Here is a 22,446-nt window from a genome sequence, read left to right as displayed (position 1 = left end):
GGCCCCGACGCGCTCACCACTGAGGAAGTAGACCCGCGGGCCGGCGGGCAGGCAGGCGAGCTGCGAGGTGAGCACGACGCGCGCGGCACTCTCCTCGCGCAGCTTCTGCCAGTGGCGGCTGCCCTGGTCCAGCACGTCCACGGCCGCCACGCCGCCGCCGCCCTCCTGCAGCAGCCGGGCGCGGGCCGCCTCGTCGGGCAGCACGTAGCGCGCCGACACCGCGCCGCCGCGCGCCCGCCGCAGCACCACCGAGTTGAGGTTGACGTTGAGGGAGCCGCGCACGCTGGAGGCGGCGAAGGCCAGGTAGGGCCGGCAGTCCAGCACCACGCAGCGCGCCGCCGCCTCCTTGCGGAGCATCTTGCGCAGCTGGCGCCCGTCGAGCGCCGTGACCTTCATGTCGCCGCCCAGCGGCCCCGCGCCGCGCAGGTGCCCACGGCCAGGGTGCCCGCCGGCGAGATACAGGAGGGCGGCCCGCGGGGCTGCGGCCGGCCGACCGAGCCTCGAGCCGGAGCCGGAACGCTCGCTCAACTCTTCTTCCCCGCCCCGCACGCTCGGCGCCCGGCCCGGCCACTCGCCGCCCCAGAAGCCGGGGATTCCGCCGGCAGCGCCGCGTCTTAAGTGGACTGCGAGGCCGGTGACGTGGCTGCCCATATAAGGCCGGAGAGGGGAGTCTCCCCGCCCCCTCGGCCGTGGCCACGCCCCGGGGCGGGGCGGGGCGCGCGGGGCGGGCGCCGGGGGTTAGTCAGCCCGAGAAAGAGGAAGTGGCAGGCTCCGCCCCGGCGCTCTCTGCGGCTTTGCGCGCAGAGACTCACTCGCGCATCACCCGGGGCTGCCAGGGGGGTGTCAGGCGCGCACCGGGCCGCGGTGACCCACGCTGTGCGGGAAGAGGAGGAAGCGGAGGAGGCCGGGCCGGAGGAGGCCGGGCCGGCGCCGCGCACGCGGATTTTCAGTTTCATAGACGTAGGTTAGGCACCTGCAGGGGGCCGTGCCGGGCCCTGCGCTGGGTAGGGCAAGGGCGGGGTCCTGGGCCGGAGCTCCCCGATGAAGCAGAAGTGAATTCCGACCCTCACAGCCTTTACGCGAGAAATGAGATCATTGTGGGGATGTGCTTCAAGGGTGGTTTATAGATGAGTTGAGATCCGGCTTGTATTGGTATAGGACGGTGAAGCTGGGTCATGGGAACCTGGGGTTTGTCACAGTTTCTCCACTTTTCTGTCTGTAATTTTCCATAATAAAAGAACGTACACGTAAAAATAGAGAAGAGCCAGCAATTAATCTTTCCAAATGGATTCTGCCCTCAAAGGATTGACAGTCCTTTTCTCTGTCACACTCCGATAATAATTAGAATAATTGTTTTTTGAGGAGCCGTTTTTCTGGCCCCTGGAAAGCCTGTCGTGAAATCAGCTACTACAGCATCAACATACATCCGTGGTCAGAGGTCTCAGTCCAGCCAACTGCCCAGGTGGCTTCTGGATTTGAGGGATTATCCGTGGATCAAGTATAATCCCAGACTGTCTGCCCCCACCGGTCCCCAGCAGCTTCAGGCCTCCCATCCTCAATCTTGGGGAACGGGACACGGTTCACCCTTTCAAGTCCAGCTGCAGGGACACCTGTGAGGGAAACATATTTCTATCCCCGCGTTCATGACCAACCACTTCATCGTTAGCTAGTGGTGGGAGGGGCTGCTTAGTGGAAGGCAGCTTGCCTCCCCTAGAGGGGCTCGTCTACCACCAGCATAGGGGAATGAGGTTTTTAGAAGGAAGCAGAGATCAAATTCTGAAGTCAAATGCCATCAAACTGACACCAGCGAGCGGGCACTGACTCGGGGTCACAGCTGCGTTCAGTCAGAGGCCCTGTCCTCGCCCTGCTAGTGGGGTCCTAATGAAGACGTGATGTGGCTCAGTGGTTAAGCCTTGATCTGTGAACTGGGAGGTCAGGGTTTGATTCCCCGTCAGGGCACATGCCCGGGTTGCAGGGGGCCTGTGGGAGGCAAGCTGATCAATAATTTCTCTCTCATCATTGATGTTTCTATCCTATCCCCTTCTCCTTTCCTCTCTGAAATCAATAAAAAAAATTATTTTTTTAGAAGATGTGATGTGGGGTTTTCTTTTTCTTTGGCGGGGTTGTGTGTGCCAGCCTTCCCTAAAATCTCTGCCAGTGCCACCCACCCCCAGACATCTGAACCCAGAGCCATGTAGGTATGGAGCACCTACATGGGCAGGACTCCCTGTCTGCTCCAGCTGCCACCAGCCCAGAGAGGAGGCCCAGCCCAGCCACAGACCTCTTTAAGTTCCTGTAGTCAGTATGGAAGCCCATCCAGGGTGTGTGGGTAGCTGGGGGAGCAAGGGGGGGGCGGGGGCTGGAGAAGCCGAGAAGAGCCGAGGAGAGCTGAGGCAAACTTGGAAGAATGAGTTGAAGTTAGGCAGGCCTTGGAGGGGGAGGGGAAGGCATTCCAAGCAGAGGAAACTGCTTGAGGTAAAGAAAAAAACACAGCATGGTATGTGCTAGAGGTGTGTGGGAGACTAAGACCTTCTGGCATTTATTAGAAAATTAAGCAGGGTCATGTGATTGGGGGCCATTTAAGGCATTTTGATTTTATCCTGTGGCTGGAGCAGCCCTGGGTGAGGGGAGTCTTACTTGGGGACTTGGTCAGGTGAGCCTTAGTGGGCCTGCCTGAGGCTGCACTGTGGAGGACGGATGTTTTGTTTGAGAGGGGGTGTGGGGTCCAGACAAGAGTCGGAGGGACAGATAGGAGGCTTTTGTGGGTAATCCAGGCCTGAGCTGATAACGGCTGGCCGGAACTTGGCAGTGATAGCAGCAACTGCAAAGGCCACACAGATGGGAGAAGCATTTAGGAAGTAAATTTCCAGAAGGGGTGGGATAGAGAGAGAGAGAGGAGTAGGGGGTGACCCAGGGGTTTTAACTGGAGTGACTGGGTACATGGTGACACCTTTAGATAGGGCCCTGCAGAAACAGGTCAGGGTGGGTAGCAGGGGGAAGAAGGAGGAGGGGGTGAAGTTTAGATTTGTTAGTAAGTTAGAGTTGATCCTGGGCCCAAGGGGGTGCCCAGTATGCAGTGGGGTGGCCTGATAACCAGTACAGGAAGGCCATCTGTCCGCTGGATTGCTCCCTCACTTCCCATATCCAGTAGATTTCCAGGTCCCAGGACTCTGCCTACCAGATCTCTCTCTGGCCCTGCCCTTCCCAGCCCTGTAGTCAGAGCCTCTTGCTCGGTGGGTGTGTGACCTATGCAGTGCACAGGACCCCACATGTAGAAGGATCCCATGCCTGGTTTACTGCTCTGTCACTCTTTAAACCCCTAATACTTTTTGGACAAGGGACCCTGCATTTCCCCTTTGCACTGGACCCCACAAATTATATAGCTGGTCCTGCCCACGGATGTAGTTAAAGGGTCCCACTATCCCCCACACTGGGCCCTGCTTCCCAGTTCCCCCAAGCTCTCTCCTCGCTCTCGTCCTCTACAATGTGATCTTTCTAAGTATAGGTCTGAGCACAGAGCCCACCTGCTCTGCTCAAAAACCTTCAACAACAACCTACGCACTATCTGATAAAACCCAAATTCCTTAGTGGAACACCAAGGTCCTTGTTCTGGCCAATTAATCATAATCCACCTCTAACCTTGTTTTTCTCCTTCCTTCCTTCCTTCCCTCCCTTCCTCCCTCCTCCCTGCCTCCTTCCCTTCCTTTCTTCCTTCCATCCTTCCCTCCCCGCATTCTCAGGCTCCTTCCGGCACACCGAGCTGCCTGTTTCTTGCCCAGCATTTTGCTTCTCCACTCTTTCTACAGGACCTGAGTGCTCCCCCATCCCTTTGTATAGGAGCCCCTCTTCACCTTCACACACCACCTTGGGAGCTACTGTTGTACCTACAAGAAGCCGCCCCTTAACCCCCCTCCCCCCCTCCCAGTCTCCTGGGAGTTCTCCTCCCCCAACCTGATGCATGAATGTATCTGTCCTGCCATTAGCCCGCAGGCTCCCAGGATTTATCCCACCATCTGTGACTCCATCAAATACCTAGCACATGGTAGGAGCTTAAAGCTGGTGGAATGGAATCCAGTGCTTGCTAAGACTTGAGAGCGCTGGCTTTTTGGAAGGTGCCTGGGAAGAAAGTTGGCATAAATCAGGGCCTTAGACCCTGGGTGAGAAGGCAATAGGACCCTGTGGACGCACAGACCCCAGGATCAGGCACTAGAGTTCATTGGCCGCAGGCCTAGGAGGAAAGGGAGGGTGTCTGAGACTGGAATTGTGTAAATAATCATGCCTGCCCTCCCTATGGCTTTGAAATGGAGGTAAAGGTGGGTTCAGGGGGGAAAAGCAGAATTTAAATTAACATTGTGAATCCACCAGGTAGGACCTTGTTCTCTGTCATTCTTTCCCCCCTGCCAGTTATTCCCAAAAGGGGACAAGAAGACTTTTAGGTTTCTTGGACCTCACTTAACCAGGCATCCTAACTCTTCATTATTGTGAATGGAGGTTCTTACCCTTTGGAGGACTTATCCTTTCAAAAATGTTCTGGGCCTGCTTCTTGGACAGCTGCACACACAGCATTCAGCTCCCAATGTCAGGGAGTTTCACAGACCTGGGAACGCCAGTGTCTATCCCTGCTCATCCAGCCTCAGTGGGAGCCATGGGGATTCCTCTCCAGCCCTGCTTCCCACATCCAACCAAAAGGTGGGGGGCTAGGTGGCCTGCCGGGATGGTCCAGAGGCTCCCCCAGGGCCCTACCAGCCCCAGCCCTCTCAGAAGGATGCCCTTTGCCTCCTCTTTTCATTGGCATACTTACTGTAGGAAATGTAGAGAAGTGAAAAAGGTGCTTTTCTAAAAAAGAGCATTGCTTGCTCTGGCTTAAGATCCCATGTCAAGATCTGGACCCAATGCCGTAACCGGTTTGGCTCAGTGGATAGAGCGTCGGCCTGCGTACTGAAGGGTCCCAGGTTCGATTCCGGTCAAGGGCATGTACCTGGGTTGCGGGCACATCCCCAGTGGGAGGTGTGCAGGAGGCAACTGGTCGATGTCTCTCTCTCATCGATGTTTCTAGCTCTCTATCTCTCTCCCTTCCTCTCTGTAAAAAATTAATAAAATATATTTTTAAAAAAAAAGATCTGGACCCAAGACTTGCTTCTTGTCATCTTGGATAAAGGAAGGAGCCCTGGACTAGGAATCAAAGATCTGGGTTCCTGACCAGTCTCTGCTATTTCCCAATTTTTTTTCATTTACCTAATACTTACAGCATGCCTTTTGTGCCGATAGGTATTTTTCTCCCCAAGGTCCCCCCATCTCCCTTGTTCCCAGGATCTTAGACAGGAGCAGATACAGTGTTCATTCAGGGGTACAGGCAGCACATGCTTTGTGACTGTTGAAAATCACCCAGCCTCTGAGAGCTATGATTGCCTCTTCTATAAACTGGGGACATCAGTGCCTGCCTGCTAATGGTGAGTGACAATGACATCATGTACATGAAGCTGTGTCGCATGACGAAAGCATCAGGTATTTTATGGTTGTTGTTGCTATAGTATTAGCCATCAGCAAAGCATTCATTCATTTACTCATCAAGTCCTGATGACACAGTCCATTCAGTTTCCTCTTCTGTACGGTGGGAGTGAAAATAGGACTTAGCTCACAGGTTATGGTCAGGATTCCTTGAATCAATACATGTAAAGTACTTAGAACAGTGCCTGGTGCATATTAAGAACTCAGTGTTAGCTAGTTAAAATAGCGGTAATATTTGTTCCAGTCAAGAAGAGATTGTTTGCTAATGGCACAGGAAAATAAGACGGGAGTAGACATAGCAGAGGAGAGGGAGTTACTGGCTGTCTGATTCAGCTGCCAGTGAGAGATAAAATTATTAAAAGCCTATGAATTGTTCTTCTGAAAACCTGCTGAGTATAGGGGGATGTTGAAAGAGTAAAAATCACCAGGCCCACATATATAGCAAGGTAGGAGAGACAAGGAGCCATTCTCACAGCAAGTACTACACTGGAGGGTTTTGGTATGGAGAGCTGAAGAGATTTTAAAGAAGAGAGATCAATACAGGCTGAAGTATTAGAAAAGGTGAGCCTTTAGATTTCATAAATAACCCCTCCAATTCTAAGAGCAAGGACTTTGGAGGGTGACACCCTGAGCTTTAAGTCCCTGTTCTGCTATTACTGATTGTGTGACCTGGGGCCAGTCACTTCACCTCTGTGAGCCACAATTCTCTCATCTGAACATCTACTACCAATGAATTTCTACTACCAAAACCAGAATTAGGTTATCAAAACCCAGACACTATTGTCTCAAACAGAATGAGGGTGTTTTGTAATGAGTCTCTGTAAAGTCAATTTCAGGAATGACAGAGGTAGCACTCCTATATTACAAAATCCATGAAGGTGATAAAAGACTGACGTCTGGGAAACATCTCCAGATAAACTCATGAGAAGAAGGGAGAGAGGGAGAGTTAGAAACATCAGTGATGAGAGAGAATATTGATTGGCTGCCTCCTGCACGCCTCACAATTCAAAAAAATAAAACAAAAAAATCTTAAAGGTTCTCATTGCAAGAAAAAAAGTTTGTGACTTTTTTTGAGCCATGCCGGCAGGGCGAAAACTTTATTTGCCAGAATTCTTTTCTTGTGGTCCCTGACTGAAACGGGGGTACAGCAAAGAATGTCCATTTACTCAAAGTTCAAAGGTCCTACAAAAAGAGTGGCTGTTAAGGGCCCTGGAGAGGTTGAGCAAACATTTGAAAGCGAAGAGATGCCTTCCCTCCCTCTCTACTGAGGAGCCAAAGGCTACCCTTGAAGAATGGGTGGGGGTTTTATCCCCAGTTCCAGCCTCCCCCATGCAGCATTCATCTCTGGTCTGGATGGTGGGGGCATCCTTGAAAGCTACAGACAGTGGGGATGAGAGGAGTTTAGGGAGCAAGCTTTCCATCTCTCCAGCCTCAGCCCTAGAGACTCTGCCCAGAAAGATATGTCTGGTGCAACCTGATCTTGATCTTTTTTTTTTTTTTTTTTAATGGGGAGTGTGTGCCCTTGAGTAAGCATTGTATTTGCTTCTACTAAGACCCTGGGGGCAAGGAGGATGAGGGCCAAGGGAAGAAAACCACCCTTACTTGAAATGTCAACAGCCTCTGGGTAGAGCTCTTCCAGTTTCTCTCTCCTTTCCTCTCTCCCCTCCCCCCTCCTCCTCTCTCCCTCTCTCCCTCTCTCATGAGGTATCTGGAGATGTTTCCCAGACTTCAGTCTTTTATCACCTTCATGGATTTTGTACTATATGAGTGCTACCTCTATCATTCCTGAAATTGACTTTACAGAGACTCATTATAAAACAAAACACCCTCATTCTGTCTTAGACAAAGGTGTCTGGGTTTTGATAATCTAATTCTGTTTTTGGTAGTAGAAATTCAACTACAGGACAATTAAAAAAAAACAAAAAACAAAATAATCTTAAAGGTTCTCATTGCAAGAAAAAAATTTTGTGACTTTGTATAGTGAAGGATGGTAAGTAGTAACTAGACTTAATGTGGTGATCATTTTGTAGTGTATACGAATATCGAACCATTACACTGTATACCTGAAACTAATATGTCCATGATACCTCAATACAAAAATAACAAGTGAAAATAAAACAAAATATATGATAATTCAGTGGGAGACTTTCATCTGTGTGCCACCTACAATCATCTTTCCTGCCACCTGTACTTGGGGAAACAGTAATTGATTTCTGGAGTAATAGGGAGGCCCAGTCTCAAAATGGTCAGCATGTAGCCTTGGACAAATGGCTTAAATTCTTCTCAGCTACAGTGTCCTCTTGAGAAAAGTTGGGATAATTAATGAGATGTAAAGTAGAAACAAGATAATACACATAAAATACCTTGTAAAGTGTGTGAGATTTTCTTTTTCGCCAGTAATTTCCTTGCTTCTTGGGCAGGGGTTGGGGTTGGATGGAAGGAGGTGTCTGGAATCCTTTCTCCCAGGACTAGAACTAGTGGAAAAAACATTCCTACACCTCAGCAGTTCAGAGCAAGGGCTTTGGCCCAGATTTCACCAGAGCTCTGCACCCGACTTGCTGTGGAACTCACAGAGTCACTTCCCCTCTCTGCACCTGTTTCCTTATCTTTAAAGTGAACATACAGTCTCAGGAGCCTATGGAAATGCAAATTCTCATTCTAGAGCCTGGGATTCTGCCATTTCCAACCAGCTTTCAGGTAATACTGATACTGCCACAGACCAAGCTCTGAGTAGCAAGGAGTTATAGTACTTCACTCCTATGGGAGTGTTTTCTTTAAGTAGAGAGAGAGAGAGAGAGAGAGAGAGAGAGAGAGAGAGAGAGAGAGAGAAAGAGAGAGAGAGAGAAAGAAACATCAATGATGAGAGAAAATCATTGATGGGCGGCCTCCTGCACGCCTCACACTGGGGATCAAGCCCACAACTTGGGCAGGAATTGAACTGTGCTGACCAGGAATTGAACTGTGACCACCTGGTTCATAGGTCAACGCTCAACCATTGAGCCACACTGGCTGGGCACTCTAAGGGTGTTTTGAAAGGCTTAAATTAGAGAATACATCCTAGACATTTAGCTTGGTGCTTACTCAGGGACTTAGCCAATAGATAGTGGCTCCATTGCCTATATTATAGTGACTGGTGTATGTGGTGGGTAGGGGTGGGTTGAGAGGTAACCCCAGATAGAGCTGAGGATGATAATAAGACTTATTGCACCTGCATGGTTTAAAGAAAGCAGTGTACCAGGAGTCAGGAGACCCAGATTCAAGTTCTAGCTTTCTAACTCATGCCATACCTGTGTGAATTTGGGCAAATTTCTCTTTTTGAGCCTCAATTTCCTCCTCTACAAAAGAGGAAGGGGGTTTAATTAGATGGTGTCTAAGGATTCACTCAGCTTTAAATCAAAACTTGAGGCTAGCAATCCCTGCTCCACCCCCAAGCACTGAAAGACACCTAACAGGCCATAAATTGGCCTTAACCTTGGCCATAACCTTGAGCTGCATCTGCTGCAGGGATGGGCCTGCTCTGAGCCTGCCTTGACTGCGGACGTGATGAATTAGCTGGAGAGCCCAGCCAGGTGCCCTTGGCGTTCCTTGAGCTGAGGGTGACATCACCCCGGAAGCCTCCATTCCTGGGCCTTGTGCGCAGTTCTCCTGTTAGGGCAGGATGATTTGCAGCCTGAACGGGAATCTTCAGCGTGCCCAGAGAAAGGATGTAAAAGGAGGCATTTTTGACATTCCATCCCACTGCTTCACTGCACTGGAGGCGAAGGTGAATCACGAGTAGACTCCTTGTAAGCATACATCACACCCAGTAAATTCCAGCCCTTCTGCATGGCCCTCCAGACTCTGGACTTGAGACCCTGTGAGGAACTTGCCTCTTGGTGGAAGAAATGGGCACCAGCAACCTATCCCATAAGCCAGGGGTGGGGGACGTCCGGCCCTCGGGCTGTAGAAGGCCCACAAAGTCATGTGGTCTGGCCCTGCCAAGCTATTAGGGGTGAGTTAATGAAATGTTTGACCAATATAGCAGGCTAATTTTTTTAAAACTATAGTTTAATTATTATTTTTTTAATATATTTTTATTGATTTCAGAGAGGAAGGGAGAGAGAGAGAGAGAGAGAGAGAGAGACATCAATGATGAGAGAGAATCCATTGATCGGCTGCCTACTGCACACCCCACACTGAGGATCGAGCCCACAACCCAGGCATGTCCCCTTGGCCGGAATCAAACCCGGGACCCCTCAGTCCGCAGGCCGATGCTCTATCCACTGAGCCAAACCAGCTAGGGCAAGCAGGCTAATTTTTAAGTTGATAATTTTGTATGGCCTGTGAATGACGTTATATAAATATTCAAATTGCCCTTCGCAGAAAAAAAGCTGCCCCACCCCTGCTGAGGCAATCAGAGTAGGCCCGCTGAGATGCATGAGTCCCGTGGCTGCCAACACACTGCCAGTGCAGCCCCAGGCAGTTTATTACAAGTCTGTACTGAGCCCTCACCATGAGCAAACATTTATTGAGTGCCTGCTGCATGCCTCTGGTTAGGCAAGTTTACTGAATAACTGATTTAACCTTATCACATCTAAGTGCAGAGAGCCTAGTGCAGATGGAGGCACCCAGGTTCAGAGAGGCTAAGTGACTTGTGTAGGTTCACACAGCAAGACATTCAACAAGTATTACCCCTTGAGCACAGCCGACCAGTTTGAGCTGATCCCTCCCTTCTCTCTCCTCTGTTGCAAACTTGCATCAAAGCCCCTGTCCTTTGTGGTTACACTTGATTATTTATGTTTTCTCTCTCCCCCTGACCCAGGGACCAGCTTCGAAGGCCCCTGCAGCCATCGCCCCCAGCCTGGCTGACAGTTGGCCCTAGAAAGACATTGTGCCCAATGAATATAAGAAATGGAGACTCCGTTCCTAGCACCATACTGCTCAGCGCTGGGATGACTGGGGAAGGAAGAGAAGTCTGGCCTCAGGGGATTACTCTCTGGTTGTTAGGGAACCAAATCTGAATCATGGAAGGGAACTAGGGTCCGCACATCAGCCAGTGTTTGGGTGATCAGTTCAAGGGGCCGGGTTAGATCCGTGGAAGGGGAGATGGCCCAACAGTCAGGGTGGGCTGGAAAAAAGTACAAGAACCGAAATCCAGGGAGGGCTTACTCAGGCAGAGAGGAGGAGGGCTCTGCAGCCGAAGGAGACAGGCTGGAAGGAAGTACAGAGGTGGGAGGAAGGAGGCCTCCAGGTGTCTCTCCCGGTGGGGGGCAGGGTGGTCCTGGGAGTGAAAGAAGGTGCCGGAGGTCAGGTCTAGGAAAGAACACCTGCTCGGTGCAGTCAGGCGGTATGTATACGAGGCCTAAAAATGTTTCTTACCCTTCCATGTCTGGGAAATCCACGTCTGGGAAATGATCTTAAAGAACATCTCCCAAATCCGGGGGAGGTAAAACTATATTCACAACAGTGTTCATCACAGAGCTATTTATAAGAAGGTAAAAATGGAAGCAGCCAAGACATTTCTCAGAAGAGGATGGCAAAGGAATCGGTGTATCCAACAGCCATTAAATGGGATGTTTTCAAAGGCTGCAAATAACATCCAAAATCAATTATGTAAAGATGTAAAGGGAAATGGCAGGTTACAAATAGTAATAGCTGCACTTATTGAGTGGTATTTCCTGGGCATTGCTTTCCATATTGGCCTTATTGTATCAATTACAAGAGCCCTGAGCGCGTGGTATCATTTGGAGACCCAGACTCCCCCAGATGTGGCTGGAAGAGCTGAGATGAGAGAACTGGTCACACTGGTGTGTTCTGATCACCACCTTCTATAAAATGACCCCATCGTCCGGGAGACCCGAGAGAAATAGATCAAATGTTAACAGTGGTTCTTTCTCAGGGTGGGAGCTGGTGGAGGGATGCTCCCGCTACTTTTCAGTATTTTCCAAATTTTTCCTTATAAAGTTAATGATACGCTGTTTGCATCCTTTCCTAATTTTCAGCTATTTATTCTGCATTTTTCTTTTCATTTGCCAGCAGGTCTCCGTGATCTCACCATCTTTGGGATGCTCTGAATTCTTTTGGGAAAAGCCTCAGACGATCCCGTGGTATGGATTGGGCATAAGTTATTTACCTGGTTTCCTATTGATAGATATCCTTGACTACACCCCGGTGGGCAGAGGGTTCTGTTTGTTTTTTAAAACAGAAAAGAATGGACTGAAAAGAAAGTGCTCTGACAGGTGGCAGGGAGAGGGATAGGGAGTTAGAAACATCAATGAGAGAGAAACATCGATCAGCTGCCTTCTGTACATCCCCGACTGGGGATGTGCCCGCAACCAAGGTACATGCCCTTGACCGGAATCGAAGTTATTTACCTGGTTTCCTATTGATAGATGCTCTATCCACTGAGCCAAACCGGTCAGGGCCTGTTTGTTTTTTAAAACAGAAAAGAATGCACTGAAAAGAAAGTGCTCTGACAGGTGGCTTTGGCAGACTGGGGTTGGAAAGATTCAATTAGGTGCTCAGGCACGATCTGTATTATAAAACGGCTGGCTGGAGTGAGCGGGCTATTTGAAGGATCAGTTTCTCTAGCATCTCAGGTTTCCAGTAATAATATCTGCACACCCCACCCACGGTTCCTTCAGGGCAGCTCTAAGGGCTGACCCTCCTTGGTAGGTGTAGGATTCTCCTTTTGGGGGGAAGTTAGAGATGAGGGTTCTCTGCCCTTGATGCATATCGGCAGGCAGCTTAAATCTGTTTGCTGTGGGCAGATCCTCTTGGGGAAGTCAGTTATGTCAGTGCCTCTGGGCCACCAGCAGGCAGAACGGACTCCAAGTCATTCTGAGCATCAGTTTCTCTTCTGTGAGATGCGGGTAGTGAGGCCTACCTGATGGACTGTGCGGATTAAATGAACTATTGGCACTAGTTTGGCACCTAGCACAGGGCTACCCCTGGAAGCTGAGGGATGAGTTATGGGCCTGATCCTTAAGGATCCTAAGGATGGAAGTGCCAAACCCCCTGAAAGGGCGAGGACTACGCCCTCCATCTTGCCCCAGGGTAAGGGCTACGCCCTCCATCTTACCCCGGATCTTCCATTTTTGGGCAGCCATGTGCTCAGCAAGGCTTCTTCCCGGAAGCCCAAGCCTCTGCTAGCCACACCCAGGACTTCTTTAAACTAACCAATGACAATCAAGGGAAGTGCGCACCATAGATATGACCACATCCTGTGTAACAAGACACTGATTTGCGCCTGGCCAATCGGCAGGGCCCACAGTCCTTTCTCCTCCCCTTACTCCAACCCCCCTATAAAACCCCTCTCCACACAGAGTTCTCTCTCTCTGCCACTTGCTGCTGCGTCAGTAAGGAGGGTAGGGGAGCCAAGCCCGGGCTTGAATAAAGACTCTTATGCTTTTGCATCGGACACGGCTGGCTCCCTGGTGTGGTTTCTTGGGGATCCTGAAATCTGGGCATAACACCCCCTCCCCTTTAGCCCAGTCTCCAAAAGGGTACCCTGGGCTGCCCAGAAAAGCTTGTCTTTCCAGGCAAGGAAGCCTATTCATTTTTCAGCCAATGGGATGGTACCCTGAAGCCACCTGAGCTAAACAACAACAACAAACAATCAAAGAACAAACACCACTTTTTAAGGCAGCTCCCGAACTCGGAAGAGACCAGCTGCTGTCTGGCCAGCACATGGTGTCTCCCATCTGGCTTCATCCTCAGCTTTGCCCTCATCACTTCATCCTTAGCCCCGTAGCCAGAGCATCAACCTAAAACTTCCCAAAGAGGAGGCATCCGCTTAGTGAGGTTTAAAGGTGTGGTCCAGAATGTATTATTAGAGAGTGAAAACACTAAGTGGAACGAAGAGTCTGGCACTATTCTTTTGGAAAAGAAAAGAAAAAAAACAAAAAACTTTACGAGATGGGGGTGCGGCTTTATGTACACGTAGACCTTTTTGTATATTTAGATGCACTCTGCTGGTATAAGAAGTTCTCCAGTGTAAAAGCATTATCAGCTAACACCAGCTCCTTCTGGGAGTGTGGTGGGCTCTTCCTGTTTACTGTCTTTATCATTTGACTCTCTGCTAATGACCCCATCTTTTGGGAGAGGCTGCTACCGTAGTGGTTAGGAATGAGGGGGACATTGGGGTCAGACCATCTGGTTTGGCTTTAAAACTCAGATATGTGTCTCTGGATTAGATATTGCAGCCCTTGCCGCTCATCTGTAAACGTGGATTGACAATAATAACAAAACCGACCTCATGGGGTTGTTTAGACTCTGAAGATTTCCTTAAACCAGCAGTCGCCAACCTTTCAGACTTCACAGACCACCTGCGGACCACTGGTTGGCGACCACTGGTGTAGAGGGTTAAGCAAGGAGACACATATGCTTAACACAGTGCCTGGTGTTCAGAAACATTCAGAAAAGGTCAGCTGGGATTATTCTTTTATACCTAAAACAACATATATATTTGCAACCCCCCCCCCCCAAAAACTGCCCCATGGATTAGAACTGGAACAGTGACCAGGTATGTCCAGTCTCTTGACCCAGGAGCTTGTGGGACAGGAAAGAATGAGAGCTATCCAATTCATTCACTCATTCCAGGAATATTTTATTGAGTGCTTGTTGTGTGACAGTCCTATCTCTAAACCCAAGGATACAGGGGTGGGCAGAGAAGACCAAAGCAAAACATCAAACAAACAAAATCTCATCATCAGAGAGTTTACATTCTATTGGAGGCAGATAGGCACTGAAAACATGAGTAAGACTTGTGGTATGCAGGAGAGAGATAAATGCCAGGGGGAAAATTTAAGCAAGGAAGGGTTTAGGGGATCATTGAGATGGGTTGCAATTTAAAATAGGGAGGGTCTTGATAAGCTGATAACATTTGAATAAAGACCTGGGAGGTAGTTGGCCAGTGTGGCTCAGTGGTTGAGCGTCAACCTATACATCAGGAGGTCACAATTTGATTCTGGTTAAGGGCACATGCCCGGGGTGTGGGCTCAATTCCCAGTGTGGGGCGTGCAGGAGGCAGCTGATCAATGATTCTCTCTCATCATTGAAGTTTCTATCTCTCTCTCTCCCTTCCTCTCTGAAATCAATAAAAAAACAAAATAAAACAAAAAAAGACCTGGAAGATAATAGAGAGCCCTGTTGCTGTCCAGGCAGAAGGCAGAGAACTTGGGGTGAAGAAAGAACAGCAAGGAGGGCAGTGGGGCAGAATGGGCTGGGGTGGGGAGGGGGGTTGACTCTTCCCTCAAGAGACATCTGGCCGTGTCTGGAGACACTTTTTGTTGACACATCCGGGGAGACATTGCTTCTAGTGTCTAGGGGTAGAGAGGCCAGATAGCATCACCCCCACCCCCATACACAAAGAATTATCCCCCCCCCCAAAAAGAATTATCCACCCCAACTATCAATAGTCCCAAGGTAGAGGAACCCCACTCTAAGGAAAAGTTGGCTGCAGATGTGGATGAGAAAAGGGATTCTATGGAAAGTAACCTCACAGGGTTATCTGACCATAAATTTCTAACTGGGCAGGTGGGTAGTCACGCCACAGGCCTATAACTTTTTAGTAAAAGGTTTATCTTTGCCTTAAGCAAGCTCTGTCATTGTTTCTGTGCATCTAGGTTAACATACCTTTGAAATAAAGAGTAACCATCCTCAAGAGAGCGCCTAATCTTAACTACCCTGTAATCCAATCTGCACATGACCACTCCCAAGAGAGTGCATAATCTTTTTTTTTAATATATTTTTTATTGATTTCAGAGAGGGAGAGGGAGATAGAAACGTCAATGATGAGAGAGGATCATTGATTGGCTGCCTCCTGCATGCCCCCCACTGGGATCAAGCCCTCAACCCAGGTATGTGCCCTGACCAGGAATCTAACCATGACCTCCTGGTTCATAGGTTGATGCTCAACCACTGAGCCACGAAAGCCGATGAGAGCTCATAATCTTAAACACCATTCAATTCCATCCCTGGGTTGCTTCCTCCCACCTTCATGTATTCTTCCTTATCTTAATTTCAAATGCATAAAAGAAGCTGCAAAACTGTTGTTCTCCGGAGCATTTGAGATCTTGTTCCACGGCATATGTCGGCAGTGTGGCTCAAACAAACTCATAAAAATTCTCTACAGGTTTGGACATTTCTTATGTTGACACTGATGATGTCAGAGAAATAACAAGAAGTGAAGGACTAGGGGATGGGGGATGGGGAGGGAGATCACCTTCTAGGCATGTTAGGACTTTAGGCCAGATGAGAAGCCCCTGGTTGGAGGTGTAAACATAACTACAGTGTGTAGCTGGTGGTCCTTCATCTTGGTTCTAGGTCTGGCTCTCTCTCTCTCTCTCTCTCTCTCTCTCTCTCTCTCTCTCTTAATCCTCATTCGAGGATATTTTTCCATTGATCGTTTAGAGAGAGTAGAAGAAAGAGGGAAAGACAGAGAGAAACATCGATGTGAAACACATATATTGGTTGCCTTCTGCACGCACCCCGACCAGGGCCAGGGCTGGGGAGTAGCCCTTGACCAGAATCAAACCTGGGACCCTTTGGTCCGCAGGCCAATGCTCTATCCACTGAACCAAACCTGCTAGGGCGGCACTAGCTCTTTTGACTTCCTCAGGGTAGCCCTCACCTCAGTGACTAGAAAGTGGAAGACAAGAATTTTCCAGTCATTAAGTAAGAGTGATCAGCCCATAAAACTCCTGCTTTGCTAAGAAGTTGTTAATCTTGATTATGTGAGAATAGCTTAGCCTTCCTCAATTATTAGGAACCATAGGCAGTCCCAGGATTTACTGAAGGCTGGTTGTAGGGTAAGGCTGATCTTTGGATGTAAACCTTGCCTTCTAGAAAATTTTAATGTAATGAGGGATGGGAGGAAGGGAGAGAACTTAACCCGCAAATTCATACCTGGAACAGTTATGCAGCACCTGCTAGGCGCATACTACTTGCTGAGAGCTGAGGTTAGAGGGATGAATGGATGTAAGTGTGTGAAGGAAGGGGTTTGGGGGAGATGACATACCCACAGATCCCACACTATGGTGGGATATGTCCAGGAGGTGGTGGTCACTTTGGTATATCCATGGCTTGAGTTGAATCAGAATCTCACAGTCAGGACCCCTGAGAAGCCAGATGCAAATAAGGCCATGGAGAGGTGAGAGAACCTCTCAGAGCTTTGGTTGAAATGGAAAGCCTGAGTGTTACCAGGGCATTCTCCATGTATCCATTCCACACATTTTTTAGGCACCATGCTAGGCTAGGCATACAGTGGAGAAGCAGGTATCTGTACTCAGTGAGCTTGTATGCCAGAGGGGAATCATATAATAAACAAATAAAATATATAAATCCGTATCAGAGGGGAACAATGATAGGAAGATCATAAAAGAGGAGAATAGGATGGAGGGCAGGGGAGTTACTTTTTAAATTAGGGTGATCAGAGAAGGCTGCTTTGAGGGGGTGACATTTATCCTAAGCCTGGAAGAGAGGAGCCAGCCAGTAGAATTCAAGAGAAGCAAATCCCACGTGTGCAAAGGCCCTGAGGTGGAAAAGTGCTCCAAGTGTAATCACAGTGCCCTCAACAGTGTCCTCAACAGGAGGTCAGTTAGCCTCTGTGTGGGTGTCTGCACTGTCCGCGGGCTCACAAGTCTCCTCTCAGGGAGCTTGTAAGTTATGAATCATGGCATAGCTATCACTATGGCTATAACATTGATGGGGAACCTCATGCCGACCATAACCTCTGCTCATCTGATTGGAACCTTGAGGCTCAGAGAGTGAAGCAAATTGCCCAGGTCACTTGTTTGTCAAATGGCAGAACAAGGATTTGAATCCCAGGCAAACGCTTAAGCCCCGGGCTTGTAATGGACACGAGGCATTGCTGATTTGAGGTGATTTGGCACCGCTTCCCCCCACTACCAACCCCCGCCCCTTCCTACTTCTCGGTAAAGCGGGAACTCTTGGGCCTGGACGTCCCTACCTCTCCTTGGGCCATGAACATGGCCTCCAGGCCTGCTGTGCCTTGGTCCCCACACCGAGGGCAGAGTACCGCTCTCTGACACATAACAGCACGGGATGCTGAGAGCTGTGGTCTGAGGCTGGTGAGCCAAATCAACCTGGCTGGAAACCATCCCTCTAGGCAACTCCTTCCAGAAGGAAGAGTTCCCGGCCCAGAGCTGTGTTCTGTTCCAGCCTGCCCCCTCCATGGCCCCAGACCTCACTGAGTCAGCCCAGGCCTGCGTGGGCGCAACCTCTGGGCTTCTGCAACATCCTGTGTCTGCCCTCTGTGCACCTATTTTTCATTCTCAGGGAATCCCTCCCATCAGGGTTTGTTTTTACTCTCTGGAGCCAACCAGACCACAGAACAATTAACATGACGCCCCCAGAGGCACCCAGGAGCCACTCCTGCACTATACAGTCTTCTACCTCCTGGGTCTGTTGGGAGCCTCCTCTCCTCTCTCCCCAAGGCCTCAAATTCTCCTCCTCCTTCAACCTTCACGGTTAGAACCTTCTCTTCCAAAGGGCCTCACTGCTGTCCCCGTAACCCTGAGCTTCTATCCCTTGCTGTCTGAGTCCTGGGAGTGGACATCGTTGTGTCTGTCCAACATCACTTCTGCTCCTTCTTCTGATGACAACACTGACTTTCCTCTGGAGAAAGGCCCCTCCTCAGATTAGATGGGGCCTCCAATCACATAGTATCCTTTCTTCTGACCACTGTGATTGGCCTAGGGATGGCCATGTGACCCAAACCAGGCCAATTGGAATCCTTGCCTGGGATTTTGTATATGGAACATAGGAAGAAACACCTCTCTCTCTCTCTTTGCTTTGGATTTGCTAAATGGGTGATGTGAGTCAGGCTGGCACAATCTGCATCCTTTCTTCTTCTCCCCTAACCATATGGAAGGTCCCCATCTGCAGCGGGAGGAAGTGAGGCCAGCACTCAGAGAAAGGCAGAGAGTGAGGAGATGAGTGCTCATTATTAGAGTGTTTAGAGTCCCTGGTCCTGGGCTCACATCAATTAATGGGCTAGATTTATTTTCTTACTTATTATTTACTTTAAAAAATATATATATATTTTATTGATTTTTTATAGAGAGGAAGGGAGAGGGATAGAGAGTTAGAAACATCGATGAGAGAGGAACATGGATCAGCTGCCTCCTGCACACTCCCTACTGGGGATGCGCCTGCAATCAAGGTACATGCCCTTGACCAGAATCGAACCTGGGACCCTTCAGTCCGCAGGCCGATGCTCTATCCACTGAGCCAAACTGGTTAGGGCATTATTTACTTTTTTAAAAATCTTCACCCAAGGATATTATTTCCATTGATTTTTTTTAGAGATAATGAAAGGGATGGGGAGAGACACACAGAGAGAAACACCAATGTGAGAGAGACTGGTGTGTCTCCCGCATGCACCTCAAACAGGGTTGGGGATCAAGCCTGCAACCGAGATACGTGCTCTTGACCGGAATTGAACCTGGGACCCTTCAGTCTGCTGGCCGACGTAAAACCAGTAGGGCTACCTACTATTTACTTGTGCTTGAGCAAGTTTGAGTTTATTTGTTTTTGGTCACTTGCAATCAATAGTCCAAACAAGTACAGTCATTCATAAGGTTCTTTCTGGTACTATGCCATACAAAATGCCCTTTTGGGGGGTCTGTGCTTCTGTCTTCTCATGTAGATGGCAATCTCCTTCAGAGCAAGAGTTATAAAGCTAAAAAAAGGTTTATTATGTATTTTTTGGTAGAAACAAATATAGGCAATTAATAAAATATAATAAAATGAACACTTGTAACCTGCTATGTGGCCAAGAGCTAGAACATGACTGAGATCACCCATGCTACCTGTCGGCTCCTCCCTGGTTCCATAATCTGTCTGCCTCGAGAGGTAATAAGTACCCTAAATTTTATGCTTAGTATTCCCTTGCTCTAAAAAAAAAAGTAAGATACATTTGTATGATTCACTTAGAAAATGTTAGTTAGCTTTGCTTGTTTTTAAGCTTTAGAAAAAATGATATGCCATATGTATCCTCTGAAACTCACTTTTTTGATGCATCATTTGTTTCTAAGAGTCATCATCATGTAACTAGAGTTCATTCATTTTCATTGCCCCATAATATTTATTATATTGTGGGAATAGACCACAATTCACAATTAATTCCTTCTCTTGGTTACAGACATCTGGATTTTCATTAGTTTTATTATTACGAACAACACTTCTTTGAACAGCCTTGTACACATCTTTCACTCAAGTGCAAGAGTTTCCAGGGTATATACGTAGGAGAGGAGTTAATTGTTGCTTATTGGTGTGTTCAACTCTACAAGCGAGTGCCAAATTGTTTTCCGAAGTGGTTGTACCTATTATACTCCTCTCCACCTTGTGTAAGAGCCACCACCGCCAACATCCCAGTACCACTTGTGCCCTACTTCTGAATCCCCACAGTGCCTAGCATGCTCTCTGATTTGTCATAGAATCAAAAAATGGCTTATTTACTGACTGCCTGAGAGAGTGAAATGGTTGGGTAAGTGGCATGGAAGATGGACTGTCAGAAAATTGAAAAAGGAGTAGAGACCATCTTCACTTAGAAAGATGAGCAACTGGAACCCCAATATCTCAGAAGGTCAGTGCTGGCCACAGACCCCACCCTGGGCTTCTTTGGGCTGATACCCTGGGACCCTCTTGGAGGCCTTCATGATTGCCTGGTCTGTCCTCAGTGCTCAGCAAGTCCTCCCCTAATTAACACAAGCTTCTAGTCTGAGCCTGCTGTGGGGGCCTCCTGCCACGCTCTGCCCACCTTGCAGCATTCTGTAGTGGGCTTTTCAGATTGCTGCTCGGCTTTTGCCACAAGCCTGGGAGGGAGGCTTTGAACACCACCTCTCTGGGGAATCCTATCTCTATATATAAAAGCCGAATGTGCAAATCGTCCCCTTGGGAGTTCGACTGGGAGAGCGGAAGTTCAATTGTTCACTATGACATACGCTGACAACCAGGGGGCGGTGCAGAATGAAGGAAGGCCCCAGCCAGCAGCCAGAAGGCCCCCATCGGCCCTGATTGCCAGCCAGGTCTAGGGACCCTACCCGTGCATGAATTTTGTGCACCGGGCCTCTAGTCTATCAATAATACCTCTCATACCCAGATGGGCCCTAATGTCAGTTTCAAAATTCTCAGATTTCCCGGCCCTCCTTACTCTAACATTTTTTTTTTTTTGGTGGAGGATGCGGGCAACGATCCTCTAACACTTTTTCTTAAAAGTTGTTTTTTTGTTTTTTTTAAAATATATTTTATTTACAGAGAGGAAGGGAGCGGGATAGAGAGTTAGAAACATCGATGAGAGAGAAACATCGATCAGCTGCCTCCTGCACACTCCCCACTGGGGATGTGCCCGCAACCAAGGTACATGCCCTTAACCGGAATCGAACCTGGGACCCTTGAGTCTGCAGGCCGACGCTGTATCCACTGAGCCAAACCAGTTACGGCGTGTTTTTTTTTTTTTTTAAACAGGCAAATCTTCGTAACATGGTTGAACTTTTCACCATGCTTAGCCACACCTGAAATTCATAATCTTCATACACACACACACACACACACACACACTCACAAAGTGCACATTTCTCGCTTCAACTCTAAGGCCTACAAGAAGAGTTTTCTGTGGAAGGTCAGCAGCTCTGATTGCATTTCTTTATTTAGAACATTGTTTTTGCTGAAACTGATTCCATTACCTTTTAGTTCACGGAAGCGGAGTCCATTAGAAGAATCAAGAGGCTCCCAAACAGGCTTAGAGAGTGATGCTAAACTTAGGTTCACTTGGTTACTGTGATTTATTGACAGGGATCTCTCTCTCCCTCTCTCTCTCTCTCTCTCTCTCTCTCTCTCTCTCCCTCCCTCCCTCCCTCCCTCCCTCTCTCCTTCCCCTACCCCCAACTTTAATGGAGTCTATATTTTCCTGATTTGCAACCACCAACCTGGTTAAGGTGGAAAGAAAGAAAACTTGGGGCTTTAGTCCCAGATGTCAACAACCACACTTATCTCTGCTCCTAAATTCTCTACTCCTCCATCAAGTGACCTACTTCCCTTGGCTCTAACATTGCTCATGGGTGCCCACAGCTGGGCCTCGGGCTGGCCCAGGCAGGAGAGCAGAAGAGGCAGCACTGTGCCCTGGTCCTGGTGGAGTAAGTTTACAGACCTGACCAGTGACTGTGACTGCCAGAGCCCGAGTGTCTGTGGCGGTCACTGCTCCCTTGCCTGGCCCGCGCTCCCCAGCCTTTCCTATTCTGTTCCTGGCTGTGGGTTCACAGTAGTGCTGGGACCTAGCTTTATTCCTTGGGGGGAGGGGGGGCGGGGGGAGGAATTGAGCTCTCTGAATTGAGCTCTCTGATCTGCAAACTAGGGGAGATCACGCACTACACCAATGAAGGTGAGCTTACACTTAACACATGCAAATGATCAGGTGTCATAGGATTGGCAAAATGAAACATTTGGTAAATGCCTTGTATTAACATTGTGATGGGGATACTGTCAAGGTCAGCTGGGAGTGGGAGCAGGAAGAGAACTGGTCCAAACGCTCCAAACAGCAAGTTGTCAATGTTTATCCAAACAGAAAAAAAAATGTAATTATTGTTTGAGCTAGAAATTCCTCTTCTAAAAATTTATCCAACAAAAATACCAAAGACCTACATATGAAGATGTTTGTTGTGACATTGGTTATAGTAGCCAAAACCTGGAAACCATCTAAATGCCTATTTTCCTCTATGAAATAGCCATGCAATGGTATACTTTGCAGCCACTAAAAAAGAATGAAATAACAATTCATGGATTAATATAAAACAATCTTTTTTTTTTTTTTACAGAGAGGAAGGGAGAGGGATAGAGAGCTAAAAGCATCGATGAGAGAGAAACATCAATCAGCTGCCTCCTGCACACCCCCGACTGGGGATGTGCCCGCAACCAAGGTACATGCCCTTGACCAGA

The 22,446-nt window shown here is 48.6% G+C and overlaps 1 protein-coding gene across 1 annotated transcript in view; it reads right to left on the bottom strand.

Annotated features, from left to right (window-relative positions):
* Positions 1–427, bottom strand: part of DUSP5 (dual specificity phosphatase 5) — a 13,370-nt gene extending 12,943 nt beyond the window's left edge. Inside the window, exon 1 of the mRNA XM_006088118.3 lies at positions 18–427. Coding sequence (XP_006088180.1) covers positions 18–396 — 379 coding nt within the window. The 5' untranslated portion in view covers positions 397–427. The remainder of the gene's footprint in view (positions 1–17) is intronic.
* Positions 428–22,446: the final 22,019 nt, after the last annotated feature.

The sequence above is a fragment of the Myotis lucifugus genome, unplaced genomic scaffold (assembly GCF_000147115.1).
Source record: "Myotis lucifugus unplaced genomic scaffold, Myoluc2.0 scaffold_44, whole genome shotgun sequence".
NCBI classification, from domain to species: Eukaryota; Metazoa; Chordata; class Mammalia; order Chiroptera; family Vespertilionidae; genus Myotis; species Myotis lucifugus.
This window is presented reverse-complemented; position numbering and strand designations above follow the sequence as displayed.